The 14,399-nt window shown below is 39.5% G+C and overlaps 1 protein-coding gene across 2 annotated transcripts in view; it reads right to left on the bottom strand.

Annotated features, from left to right (window-relative positions):
* The window catches only part of LOC103708951 (serine/threonine-protein kinase 12-like), a 28,803-nt gene extending 15,106 nt beyond the window's left edge, over positions 1-13,697 (bottom strand). Inside the window, exons 1-8 of one of the 2 annotated variants that reach the window (XM_039131152.3) lie at positions 13,208-13,697; positions 9,824-9,898; positions 9,609-9,704; positions 4,895-4,980; positions 4,641-4,761; positions 2,346-2,425; positions 2,104-2,166; positions 1,853-1,971 (exon numbers count right to left, since the gene is read on the bottom strand). In XM_039131152.3, coding sequence (XP_038987080.2) covers positions 1,853-1,971; positions 2,104-2,166; positions 2,346-2,425; positions 4,641-4,761; positions 4,895-4,980; positions 9,609-9,704; positions 9,824-9,898; positions 13,208-13,411 — 844 coding nt within the window. In that variant the 5' untranslated portion in view covers positions 13,412-13,697. Of the gene's footprint in view, positions 1-1,852; positions 1,972-2,103; positions 2,167-2,345; positions 2,426-4,640; positions 4,762-4,894; positions 4,981-9,608; positions 9,705-9,823; positions 9,899-11,576; positions 12,218-13,207 lie in introns of those variants that run through there. The other variant, XM_039131151.2, reaches the window with a different exon arrangement.
* Positions 13,698-14,399: the final 702 nt, after the last annotated feature.

Genomic DNA, 14,399 nt, shown 5'->3' on the forward strand with positions numbered 1-14,399 from the left:
TCACAAGTATATATGAAAAGCTGAAATTCTGAAATTCAATCCCTTTTATAAACTAATTTTAAAGACAAGTATCAATAGGCTTATACTCTTTATTTTGTAATCATCAAAAAGGGGGAGATTGAGGATGATAGTGTTATTTTGATGATTAACAAGTAATTATCTAGAGCATGCTATAAGTTAAATTGATACTTCATTTATAAGTTCATTACTCTCAGTACATTTGTTTAATTGAAAATATATATATGGTCTTGTTCATTTGGATGAATCTAACCTTGAGAATGCAGCAAAGTGTGGATTGAGTCGACCCATAGGTTGATTGGGTCGACCCCGGCACATCTAGGAATCATCTGGCACACTCCTGCAAAAACAGCACAAATGAACAGTGAGTTGGGTCGACCCAAGGTAAGCATGAGTCGACCCAACCTCCAAAGAACCTCAAAACGCAAAGGAAGAATGCTCACTGGATTCACTGAGAGGGTCGACCCACACAGTGGTTGAGTCGACCCAAGCTTGAGTCGACCCAAACTCTGAGAGGGTCGACCCAAAGGGCAAGACAGAAAGACAGACAGAAAACGGTTCTCTGGAATTACTGAGAGGGTCGACCCAAGAAATGGTTGAGTCGACCCAAGTGAACTTTGAGTCGACCCAAAGAATGGTTGGGTCGACCCATGGGAAGAAAGGCTGAAATTGAGGTTTCTGTGGTTACTGAGAGGGTCGACCCAAGAAATGGTTGAGTCGACCCAAGGCAAAGTTGGGTCGACCCAAGGACAGGTTGAGCCGACCCAAACACGGGCTAAACAGTAACGGCTAGTTCTGCAGATGTACTTTCTGTCCTTCCCAAGGTATGTAACGGCTAGTTTTTCAAATCTGACGAATGGGGCTTGTCCAAGGAAGGTTGAAAACTATTTAAAGGGGCACTATTCATCAGAGGAAACAACTTTTGAGTGGGAAATCAAAGAATACACAAGAAAACCAAAGAGCCCTAATCTCCTTCATCAAGAGCTTCATTCAAGAATCAAAGAAAGGGATTGAGCACATTCAAAGAGGCATCAAGAGCTCCTTCCCCCCTTGAAGAGTGAAGCTTCCTTGAAAAAGAAGAGCAAAGCGACTTCAAAGCGATAATTTCTTTCTAACTCTTCTTTATTGTTCATATTGTTTTATATGCTCATTTAGGAGTTTAAATCTTTTCTTTTCATTTGCTTAAACACTTTGTAAAGGTTCGTTGGTAAGCCCGCAAAACCAACAAAGGTTTTTGGTAAACCCGGAAAACCAAAGTTGTATAGGTTCGTTGGTGAGCCCGCAAAACCAACAAGGTTTTTGGTGAACCCGGAAAACCATAGTTGTAAAGGTTCGTTGGTGAGCCCGTAAAACCAACAAGGTTTTTGGATTGTGAGCCCGGAAAACAATCCAACTGTAATCCGCGAGATTATAGTGAAATCCCAAGGGTACGCTTGGGGAGTGGACGTAGGTGCTAAGGAGAGCACCGAACCACTATACATTGTTGTGTTTGGATTGTGCTTGTGCTTTCATTCTCTCTTGCTTTATCTTTTATTCTTGCATTAGTTAACTCACACAAATAACCTAAGAAAGCATCCACTTCACTTAATTACGAAAGTTTTAAAAGCACCAAAAGTTTAAAAGAAACCAATTCACCCCCCCCCCCCCTCTTGGATTGTCACCTTGGGCAACATCCCTGAAGTTGGAGAAGAAGGATTACTAAAATGCAAAACTCTGTCCATCTATACTGTAAGCTCCAAACGTAAATAGTGCAAATCAATGACAATGCAACAAAAAGCAATTTGAAGTAGAAAAAAATAAAAATAAAGCTAGAACAGGTATCAGCTACACTTACATGCAGTGTCTTGACATGTCAATGGTCTGTCCTCTCTAACAGTTTTTGCCACTTTTAACAACTTGCTGACGCCAAAGTCTGCAACTTTCAAATGCCCGGAATCATCCCGCAAGATATTTCTGTTATCTTATAATAGGCAAATCATGTTCAAACAGATTCAGACTATTCAGACTATCCCACAAGAAAAATTTAGCTCTTATAGGAAGAAGAGAAGTGAAAATATAAAAAACATGATACATGTAATCACTTACGAAGGCTCAAGATCACGATGAATGATGGCTTCTGGTTTATGCTCATGCAAGTAATTCATTCCTCTAGCATATTTTTAGAGCACAAATTAGAACAAGCATGAAACGCTCAAGAGTAAATGAAATCTAATAAGTGTAAAAAAAATTAATATGAGTTACAGAATTAAAGAGCATTTTTTAGAAAATATTTCTCAATGTATCTAATTGAGAAGCACAAAACACAAAAACAGAGAAAGTCAACAAACCTTGCAATATCAAGTGCAAATAGAACTGCCAATGCTGGCTTTAAAGCTCCCTTTCGTTTCAAAAAGTAGCAAAGATCACCCTGGAACCCAGAAAGAATTAACTAGAGAAAAAGTAAGCCAAACTAGTTAATGGATATGATATCGAATCTACAGATTTACAGTTATGCACACACATTAGAAATTTTAAGCATACAGACACATTGATGAAATTCCATCCCCTTCTTGTGCAGGCCCTACTTACCCTTCTCCATAAATTTGTCACACATTTACATGCTATTTACATGAATGATGCGTGTTGAAATTTTTCTGTGGAGAAACAGCCCCCAGCCTTTCTATTTCAGTGATGATTAATGCCACAAACACTAAATCACTATGGTCATTTCTGCACAACCCCTTCCAACAATTCTTATCTTTCAGTTGCCCTTGATGTCCAACCAGCACTAGACTCACAGAATTGGAACAACAAGGTCACATGAACACGCATGCAAGCATGTGTGTGCCCACACATGCACACATGTGCGCGTGCGCACACAATGAAAAAAGGAAAAGGTGGGAAATATAGATAACAGAAAGCATTACTCATTCCACCAAGATGACACCATCACAAGGTCATGCACATAAAATATAGATAACAAAAACACTCTCCTTCCCAAACGCTATCACCATTTCAGGAAAACAGGTAATTGTGATAATGGACCATATATGGCAAAAACCATTACTTCTACAACAGAAAGATAAAGGAGTTGCATTTTTGGAAAAGAAATGAAGCATTTTGTAACGAATTCCAGAGAGACCTAAATATTAAAATATGTTACCCATTTTATAGAGATAAGGTCTTTACAAAGTCATAGATGCGTATAACAAAGATATAGATAACCATATAATTAATATGAAAACCAAGAAAGATAAGAAAATTATCAATGAAATTTCCCATCATTAATGCAAATTTTGTGGATGCCATCAACTGTTAAATTGTTCTTCAAACTTGAAAAGCAAATGTTGGAGTAGATGCAGCATCACATTAGTGCCTGCAGCCACTTGTATATGCTAAAAGAGAATACCCAATAAGCATGTCACTGCACAAAGAGGTTCAGATACAATATCTAAGTAAACATGACATGTATAAAATAAATTACATAATAAAAAAAGCATATAAATCGCATGTACAGATAAAGAGAATATTCAATACCTCCCTGCAGATTCTAAGTAGATATCCATACCTAGAGTTTGCCACCAGAATCAATCACAACTCATTGTATATCCCTTGAAAGGCAAAAGGAAGGTCAAGGAGGTCATGTAGCTGCCAAGATATAAGTGGTTAAAGTCGACATACATGCTAAGTTGCAATTTGCACCAGCTGGATGTTCGACAATACAAAGCCATTAGGAGGGGTTATGACCCTAATAACACATGAAGCAGTCGAAGTTTGGAGATGATATATAGAAGACATATATCTGACCGTCGCGAGAAGGACCATGAGCAAATTAAGATGGACACTGAAAGAAGCAAAATGGCACCTAAGCAGTAGGGAAATGATGCACAATGTTAATAAAGTGTAACTCCACAGCAATCACCCCAGTCACATATTGGAACAGTCTTTTTTAATCTGCCCATGTATCTAGATAGCAGGTCCAAGAAAATGTAAGGGAACTCTGATGTACTGCTTGGGATCCATTTTAACAAGGTAACATTTGTAATCCTCCTCATAACGCATTCCATGTAGTCCTTTTGGCTAAAATAATTTATAGAGCCCTCCAAAGCAGTCCTCCTCTCAACTCATAAATCATTACTAGAACAAGATCATAGATCTAATTGCCACAACAACACTTCTAGCAGAAAAAAAATCTAAATACCCAACTTATGTGCATAAATATAAGCATACCGACAATATCTCTAAGATGAAGAATGCAAATGTCCTGTCAAAAAAAAGGGGAACCTTATATTTGTTTCCAGTATGAACAAAAGAATATCCCCTCTAATAACCCCAACTAAGAAATATATACAAGGGATACAATGCTGATTGCCTGATAGGGCACGAAGTTATAATTTATAACTTCATATTGAAAGCAAAGGGTATTGTAGCTATAGCATCATCAATCAGACTAAAAATTGGTCTTCTTAATAACATTTAAAAAGTCATAGGTAAGACTGCTAAATAGGCAGATATTGATAATTATACAGAAAAAAGCTTCACATAGAAAGAAATAATATTTTAAGCTACTTAAGTTTAACAAGGACAAAGTTGAGTAATTTTCATTATCCAAGCAGAATGACATTCAGAGATTTAGCAACCACCTTGGGCAAATATTCTGTGACTATCATCATAGGACTACTTTGAGTGACGGCACCCAGAAACTGGACTACATTTGGATGCCGTATTTGCTGAAGCAATGCAAGCTCATCCCTAAATGCTCTTCTGCAAAATTCATAGATAGGTTAACGATGTCAGATGGAAAATGGTACAGGATGAAAAGGAAAAATAGATGGCAAGTAGATATGTTGATAAGAAGCAAGCATCAAAATATGTAGACAGTGTAGGACCAACCAACATTTTATCCTCGTCAGTAATTACATCTTCGTCAAGCTTTTTAACTGCGACTTGAATTCCACGCCATGTTGCTACACGAAATGTTCCCTGAAAAAAACGAAGAAACCAAATTCATATAATAAAGAAACTTAATAAAGAAACATCTAATATCAACATTTCAACAATTGTTATTGCAAACAGTTCAGTAACTAGGAAACAGGTCCTCAGCGATTGGCTGCATCATCATTGTTTGGTTGCGAAAAAAATCTCTTGTATGGTAAATTAGGAAAACCCTAAGCACAGGATTCAGAAAGTATACAAATATCACATCCTTTTAAACCAACAAAACTAAAGAGAATATATAATGCAACAATGAGATTTTTAATCTAAAATTAAAGGAATCAAAGCTCAATAAACAAATTTTGCAATTCAGTATTGCTAGCATAACACAGAAATCTCACAGAAAAAGTTACATAACTGTCTTAACTCTGGAAGTGTAGCCCTCCAATTGTCCTGTTTTCAACTGAAAAAATACTTGCCAACAATAAAAGAACTTATCATCAACCATGCAAATTTTTTATAATGAGATTTTTTGGTTGTCACAAGATTATGCCGCTAAAACATTTCTCTTTGCACAAACAACAGATCTCGTGAAACTAATAAGGCGATATCAAGTTATTAGTTTAGAGGCTATAAGATGTTCAATTCACTGTATTATTCCTTATTAGAACCGTATTATTACTTATTAGAGCAACCCAATTTGGATATGATTTAGATCGCAATTTGGAGCTACATATCCTGGAGCCAGATCGGGTATAGGTAAAACAGCACCCGTTTTAGCTAGATGAGACTTCACTTGTTCAAATCATTAAGGCTCAGTTTGAGATTGCCTTTAGTAGTAGAGCTTTTGGAGCTTTTGAAAATAGAATTTTTGGAAGTAGAGCTTCTGAGAAGTAGAGTGTGAGGACCGTGCGGGCGTGTGTTTAGTCCTACATCGGTCATTCGCTGAATAGATTTTGGGTACTTATACAGGATCAAGGAACCCAAATAATACCTTCCAGCTAGCCTTTTGGGTGAAGTCATAAATTATTACAAATGGTATCAGAGCGGACCCGGTTCATAATCCATGTGGACTAGGAACACTGTAACACGGATCCATTGGGGTTGATTATGAGCCGATCGTAGTGCTTTTGATTAGATTTGAATAGATTTGAACGCTTAGCCTGACAAAGACGTCAGGGCTTAAACGGAAAGAGTATGTGAGGACCCGTGCGGGCGTGTGTTTAGTCCTACATCGGTTACTCGTTGGGTAGATTTTAGATACTTATATATGATCAAAGAACCCAATTAACACCTTCCGGCTAGCCTTTTTGGGTGAGATCCTGGGATATTACATAGAGCTTCTGAGAAGTAGAGCTTTTACAATAAGTTGTTTGCTATTTGGTAACTATATTTTTAAAGTATTGTAAAACTTTAACTTATGTTTGGTAGCCAAACTAAGAAAGTGCTCTTGGTATGATAAAATAACAATAAAGAACACTATATGGTATTATACAGTAGAGTATAATACAATGTATTGATATAATATTACATATTATTATATATTAAAATATTATTCCACAATATCATATTATTATAGTGTAATATAATGTGATATAATATTGTAATGTAATACAATATTATATTTATAGTATAACAATATGATATGATATCATATACTATAATATAGTAATGTATTATTATATTATTATAATAATATAATGTAATAATATAATATAATAAATATATTTATACTATAATAATATAATATGAAGTGATATGATATGATATTATGGAGGTAATTATGAGATTTGTTCGTAGGTATTTTGGCCACTACAAAAATTTTATTAAAGCAAATTAGCTTCCATGTTTTTTTACCAAACATCATTATACCATCCGAAAGTGTTGTTAGAGGGCAAAAAAGGGCTTTCTGGCACCCCAAAAGTTTTGCCAAATTGGGCCTAAAACAATTTGAAAGCTCTGTCCTAGCTCCAAAATTTAGATTCAGCCAAATCCTCTGCATGAACTGATTTGGATTGCACTCACGGTTTTCATCTCATCCAAGATCTTAGTTAGTATTGGTACCGGTATGCCTTGATATGATATTTAGGAAATCTCAGCCTGTACCATCTCAGCCAATATAAACTGATAAATTTCAAGATCTCAACTAATATTAACATAAACATATCAGCCAATATATTTCAGTCACCTTTTTACCTCTCCAAACATGTTTTTTTCAATAATTAATATCAAAATCAATGCTTCAGCATAGTTGGTATTGATTTCAAAATCAATGCTTCAACATAGTTGCCGATGTTGGATTTGCTATATCAGCCAAGATTTCGATACCTCAGTCCTAAAATGTTGACAGAGAAATCAGAAAATCTTGGCTCTTTCCAAATTTTCCTAATTTCCATATCAGTCAAGATAAACCAAGATCTCCATTCATCTTGATCTTGGTCACTCACCCAAGGCAATCTCGGTTTTTCAAAACCAAGATTGCATTCTAGGGAACATCAAATACAGGCTTGACCAGATCCATTACCCCTAAATAACAGGATTAAAGGAGAGTGAACAGATGGAGTAGGGGTGGTCAATTTGGAAAAGTGAGAAGAGTTGAGAGTATTGAATAACTAATTATTGTCCTGACCTACATAATAACATGATGCAGACCACCCTATTTTGGCTTTGTATCAATCAATACAAAATTCAAAGGCCATCATGCATACCCTAGATTGGATGCAATCTGGGTCATTTCATGCAATTCATGAGGTTGGGGTGTTTTTTTCGAGCCAAAATGTGAATTTTGCTATTGGCAGTTCACTACCAAACCAGCATTGAGCTCATTCTGAGGATGTTGTTGGGTGCACGTAACATGTGGCTACTCATTTTCTAAATTCAAACCTGACCTTTGATAATTTTTCTCCATATAGCCTCAACGGATAGGCCACTCATGTCTCATAAAATTATTTCCATAACCCAATTAAATCCCGGCAATCTAGGTCCTAAGAGGGGTGGACAGGGAAAGACCTGCCCTTTAGCAATTTTTGCACAAAATGACTGCATAGGACTTGAATACATACCATTGCACTTGTCAGCTCAAGCCTGTTACCACTGCACCAAGCAATGGCCCTTTGTATCTCAATTTATTAATGTAGACTTTTTTGGCACATCAACAAAATCAAGTATCTTCTATCACACATCAACAAATCGATTGAAATAGTCCATTACAAGGAAAACAAAATTTGATGACAAAATTGGTTCCAATAACTGAAGATTACTGGTCACTAGAGGCAAATACAAAAAAACAATAGATATGATGTGCCCTGTATAGATACCGACTTATGTTGAATAGTAAAATATTTTTTTATTAATTCTAGAAAGGTAAGATAAGTTGTTTTATAATTGAATTGGTAACTATAACTAAAAGTTAAAAACGCACCTTATATTCAAGCTCAAATATTTTCTAAAATATTCAATTCCAATGCCCCCTACATTACACTAAAGTTATCGCTTTAATAATGCTACCTAATATTTGTGGGGAAAAAAGGCTACTTTCTACCATTGCCTTAATTTTCACCAACTGAGACCAAGATGATGTTGAAATCTCGGTTTACATCGACCGAGATGCAAAGTGGAGAAATTTGGAAAGATCCATGATTTTTTCCAAGATCTTAGCCACTATTTAGGACCGAGAAACCAAAACCTTGGCCGATATGTAGCAATTATTTTAAGGCATTGATTTTGGGGCTTGTTAATTAAAATATCCATTTAAGGAAGTAAAAGTTGATAGCAAAATGTTAGTCAATTTATCAATATCGAGATTTACCGTAGCGGTCAGTACTGTACCATACCGAGCAAACCATATTGTACTGCTACTGAACTGGTATGCAGTCTCGTACCGTACCAATACTTGGTACGTCTCGTTGTCTCATACCATACCGCAAACTGACACTGTAATACGATGGTACTAGTACAGGATCCGGTATCGAGACAATGAACCTTGATCGATATCATATCAACTGATATCGCATGGCTTGTCAATTTACATCTTCTAAGATAATAGAGGCCAATTTTTGATATATTCAAATCAAGGGAAATCTGATACTGATATAAACCAAGATCTCAACCAAAATGAAACTATTGATTTTCACTAGATTTTTGGAAAAGTAGATTTTGATATCTTTCTAGCAGCCTTATTAATGACATAATACGGCACTGCTATCCTAGAAGTCTTTTTCTTTTTTCTCACTTATATTGTTTATTTTTAGAAGAATAATTAATTGATTTATGTATACATGTGTCTATCTCAGTAGTCCATATCAGGATCCTGCACCAATGTGAAAAATTTAAAAATGCTTGGTGCAAATACCTGGGAAGATATGCACCCAATATACAAACATATACACATGAGTGATTGCGCAATGAGATAGAATATGCTAGAAGGCAAAATTGAATTCCAATGTAAAGTTGCAAAAAAGAACACAAGCAAGGAGTCAAAAATTAACTGTTAATTTTATACAATAGCAATGCCTACTTCATCCCACCAAAAAAAAAGAAAAAAACAATGTTTACTGCTAATCTAGTTCAACCATTGATTGAAACATTACCAGAAAAGCAAAGAAAAAAATACTATAAAAAAAATCAAACAAGATCAGGACAAAAAGATAGTCATGGAAAAAGCAAGGGAAGTTTACCTTAGTTATATCGACACTGTTTGTGAAATCAAGTTCACTGGGGTCTATCTCATATTCTGGAACTTCCCGGTAATTCTTAACGTGCATTGGAGCAATCTATATAAATTTAAGACGAAAAAAATAAGTAATATAATAGTTCATGAAAAACGAACAATATCCAATTGCCCGATCATCTCATCCAAGCCAAACAAATTGACAAAGCCTGAAATACACACCGGAAGCTTAGCGCCATGCTTTTCCAATAGCTTGATCACTTCATGATTTTTGTAGTGTATTGCATCTGCAAGTGGCTGTTGATGAAACAATAGTTAAAAAAATCTGCCTAAACTGAGTTTAATTGATCCATGTGTGTTGCACTAATCAGAAGAAAACAGTTTGTGTCAGTTTATGTGCTGCAAAGAGAAAGGAAAGGAAAAGATGCCTACAGATGGAATTAGACTAATTTTATTATTCTATGATTTTTTGATGAATTTTTTTTATTGTGGGTTTCGTGTTATTGTGGGAAATACCTTACAATAGCACGGCCATATCATACTTCGGATCTGGGGCATGACATTTTATGGTATCAAAGCGGGCCTGGCTTATGACCTATATGGACTAGGGAACATTGCAACACGAGTTCATGGAGGCTGATTACGAGCTGATCGTGGTGCTTGTGACTAGATTTAAATGAATTTGAACTGTTAGTCTGGCGAGGTTGCCAGGACTTAAACGGAGGGAACATGTGAGGACCTGTGCAAGCATGTGTTTAGTCCCACATCAATTATTCGCTGGGTAGATCTTAGGTACTTGTACAGGATCAAGAAACCTAAATAATATCTTCTAGCTAGCCATTTTGGATGAGATTGTAGCTTGTGACAAATGGTATCGGAGTGGACTCGGCCTATAGCCTTTATGGACTATAGGACAGTGTAGCACAGGTTCATGGAGGTTAACCACAGGCCGATCGTGGTGTTTATGATTAGATTTGAATGGATTTGAACTCTTAACCTGACGAGAATGTCAGAACTTGCATAGGAAAGTATGATAGGACTCGTGAGGACGTGTGTTTAGTCTCACATCGGTTCTTTGCTGGGTAGACCTTGGATACTTATATAGGATCAAAGAACCCAAATAATATCTTTCGACTAGCCTTTTTGGATGAGGTTACAAATGGTATTAGAGTGGACCTAGCTCATGATCTATGTAGACTAGGGGACACTACAACACGGATTTATAGAGGCTGACTACGAGCCAATCGTGGTGCTTGTGACTAGATTTGAATAAATTTGAACCTTCAGTCTGGCTTCGCTAGAGCTTAAATGGAGAGCACATATGAGGACCTATGCGAGCATATGTTTAATCCCATATCGGTTATTCGCTGGGTAGATCTGGAATATCTGTACAATATCAAGGAACCGAAATAATACCTTCTAGCTAGCCATTTTGGGTGAGATCCTAGATTGTTATACTCACAACTCATCAAACAATTTATATAAAACTAGGGAGCGCAAAAAAAAAACCTAAAATCTACCCTTAATAAGAACCAATATAATTGATTATGATTTTGTGCAAATCACAATTGTATCATACCCATTTCACATCCCGTTTCAAATCGACAAATTGAACCTCCAAGAAATCAAATATATTTTTTCAGACGAATCTCTAAACCATGATTTGACCGCTTTGATGACTGCTGGAAAATCATTTTTCCGCACTCCCAACAAACCTGCTTTTTATAATATTTCTATCGCAAATCAAGACCCAGAAACAGAGTTCAAAACCATCAATATCATTCTTTTTTAATTGCGCTTCTTAAAAGACAGCGATTTTTCCGTACATCTTTAAAGAAAACGATTTAAAGGCCACAAAGAAAACAATCTAAAACCCAGCTCTCCACCAACTCATCAGGAATTGGAGAGAAAGTGGAAAGAAAACGGAAACCTTAAGAAACCGCAACGATAAAAGAAAGAAGTGAAGCACGAATACCGTACTGCCCCACCGATCTTCCGGGTCCACCTTAGCGCCGTTCTCAAGCAGCAATTGAACAACATCGGAAAGCCCCTGGCATGCGGCGACGTGGAGCGCCGTCCGCCTATCGATGTCCCTAAAGTTCACGTCGACCCCTGACGCCTGGAGTTCCCGGATCCCGGCCACGTCACCCTCGTTGGCGAGGAACATGAGGCGGATGCCGGATTCGATCTCCTCCGGGACATCCAGCCCGTCGACAGCCCCCGGCTCCCCGTCGCGCTCCGGCGCGAGGGAGGACTGCTTTCCCAAGGTGAAGCGCCCCGTGGACTTGGACTCCATGCCCAAAGCTTCTGCCCTGGAAGGGTTTCGAATCCGGAGCGCTGGGGATTGGAGCCTTAAACCCTAGAAGGGGAAGAGGGTTGATAAGGGTTCTTTTATTCTAAGCCCGGGTTTTCTTTTTTTTCGGAGAGGAATGGAGAAGGAGGGTAAAACGGCCGGGCGGAGTTCGGACTTCAGAAATTTGAGACGCGAAGGGATTAATAAACTAATAATAAAGTAATAAGGGGCAAAACGAAATGGCGCTTCAGTCTTCACTGGCGACAGTTGGATCTTGAAAGCGAAATAGAACCGTATCATTCAAGAGATGGCACGGGGAAGGAAGGGCGAAACTTTGAAGGAAGCGTGGGTTGGAAGTTTCGTAGGCATGACCTGTGCGACTGCGACTGGCCGGTGGGACCCGCCGGATATACATGACTTTAGGCTTTGGCGGCCCGATTTTTTTTTTATTTTTATTTTAAAAAAAGGGCATTAAAATTGTCCATACACTAACAACCTGCCAGGTTAGAAGCAACCAAATGATATAAGAAAGGGGAACCTCTGTGATACTAGTCCAAAAGAGCTCTCCAGAGTGACAAGCTACGTAGGAAGCGACCCAATCCGCGACTCTATTCGCCTCCCGATACACATGCGCTGTCTGGAAAAAAGCCAAACCTCTATCCAGTTTGCGAGTCTCATGAATCAGTGGGTGGCCGTCCTCGTATCGGTCCACTCTCCGTATTCAATCGATCACCGTAGAGCAGTCCCCCTTCAGGTATATCTTGTCTGCATTCAGTACTCTCCTCGTATAGAAGATGCTCTCCCATACTGCTTGAAGCTCCACCTCAATAGCCGTCACCCCGGGAGTGCACCAACCTCCTGCCCCTACTAGTGTACTCTGATGGTCTTTGATCACAAATCCAACTTCTTCATATACTCTATCCGCCGACCTGCTGCCATCGAAGTTCACTTTGAGATGACCAAGGAATGAGGGCACCCAAGAAAACAAGATAAATTTGGGCGCTAAAATAGCGGAATGGATGTCCTAAATATCTCTGGCTATCCCAAAGGAACTCACCGTAGTTGCCACAGTGATCTTAGCTGACTGACGAAAGGCTCTGTCCACCACTGCCCTCAGAAATGATCCACTCGAAGAGACGGGCATTTTTATCTAATTATATATGGTAGGCTAGGTCTGCCCTGGGAGACGATCCACCCCTCCCCCGGCGGCAGCTGCTTTTTGGCCCGAAGCATTTGCCGGTTCAAAAAAAAAAAAAATAGACGTAGAGACCCGTCCTTGTACAAATTATGTCCTTTAACTGATACTATAATACCTGACACGTGGATAGAGCTGGCCACCTCAGCCAAAAAAGGCCTTCCACTTCCCTCCGCCTCCATCCATTCACCTGGCGAGCCCCCGCCGTGCACCCGCCAAAGGCTTGACTGCGTCGCCGGCAAGACCTCTGGCTGAATCGAGTTCTAGAATAACGCTGCCTCCTCCGACCGCCGCCGTCGCAACTCCTCCTCCACCTTCTCATATCAGACGGCAGCCTTGATCCGGAGTGGTTCGTCAAGATTGGGCTGCCGAGGCTGCCGGACTGGGTCGAGACCAACCTGGACTGGATTAGCTCAGTGCTGCAGGAGGGCGAGTGGGACGAATCGGACGTCCGCGAGATGGTTGATGTGTCCGCCTCCTCCAACTTCTTCGACGACGACGGCGAGGCGAAGGGTTTCGCTCGGCAGAGATCGAATCGGACTTTTTTTTTCCCCGCTGAGGTGAGGGGTTTTTTTTTGTGTGTGGCGGAGATCAGTATAAAGGTGGCGTGACAGCTGTGAAGAGAATAAAAACTTTGGTGCTTAGGTTGGGCCTGTAGCATGACGCGAAATGGTTGTGGCATTTTATCGAGCGCGTCTACTGCGCGTAGTTTTCCCTTCCAAACTGTCGTGCTTTTTCGATTCAGATGCCTTTAGGCTTCATTAGCGCCATGACTGATGAAAACGAAAATGGCAAGCCTTTGAGCTGACACTTAGCCCCGGAAGCAGGTGTCGACAATGAGCGTATCGGTCCCTTGGATACGGGTTGGGTGCATGGTGTGCATCCTTAGAACCAAAGTTTGACGAACCGGCCCGTCCCGATCGGTTCGCACTATATCGGACTGGTCTGGCTTGTAATTGATACGCCGGAGCCGTGAAAACCGGTATGAGCCGAATCTAGCTAGAGCCGGAAAATACGAAGAAAAGAAGAGAGAGAGCGGGAAAGAGAGGAAAGGAGGAGAGGCCTCCGCCGCCTGCGGAGGGCCGCGGGGAGCCGGCGGAGGCCGAGAGAGGCCAGCGGAGCTCGATGGAAGGGGGGGTGCTGGCGGCCTTTCCTCTCCTCCTTCCATCCCTCCTCCGCTCGCTCTCTTGTTCTCTTCTTCTTTCCTAGCTCCGGTGGGAAAGAGTGTTCCGGTTCGGTGCCAGTTTAAATCGGTACAAACCGAAATCATACCGGTCCGATAGGCGATCGGTATGCCTACCGATACCGGT

The sequence above is a fragment of the Phoenix dactylifera genome, chromosome 9, assembly GCF_051530095.1.
Source record: "Phoenix dactylifera cultivar Ajwa chromosome 9, Ajwa_hap1_PhDact_Kaust_v1.1, whole genome shotgun sequence".
NCBI classification, from domain to species: domain Eukaryota; kingdom Viridiplantae; phylum Streptophyta; class Magnoliopsida; order Arecales; family Arecaceae; genus Phoenix; species Phoenix dactylifera.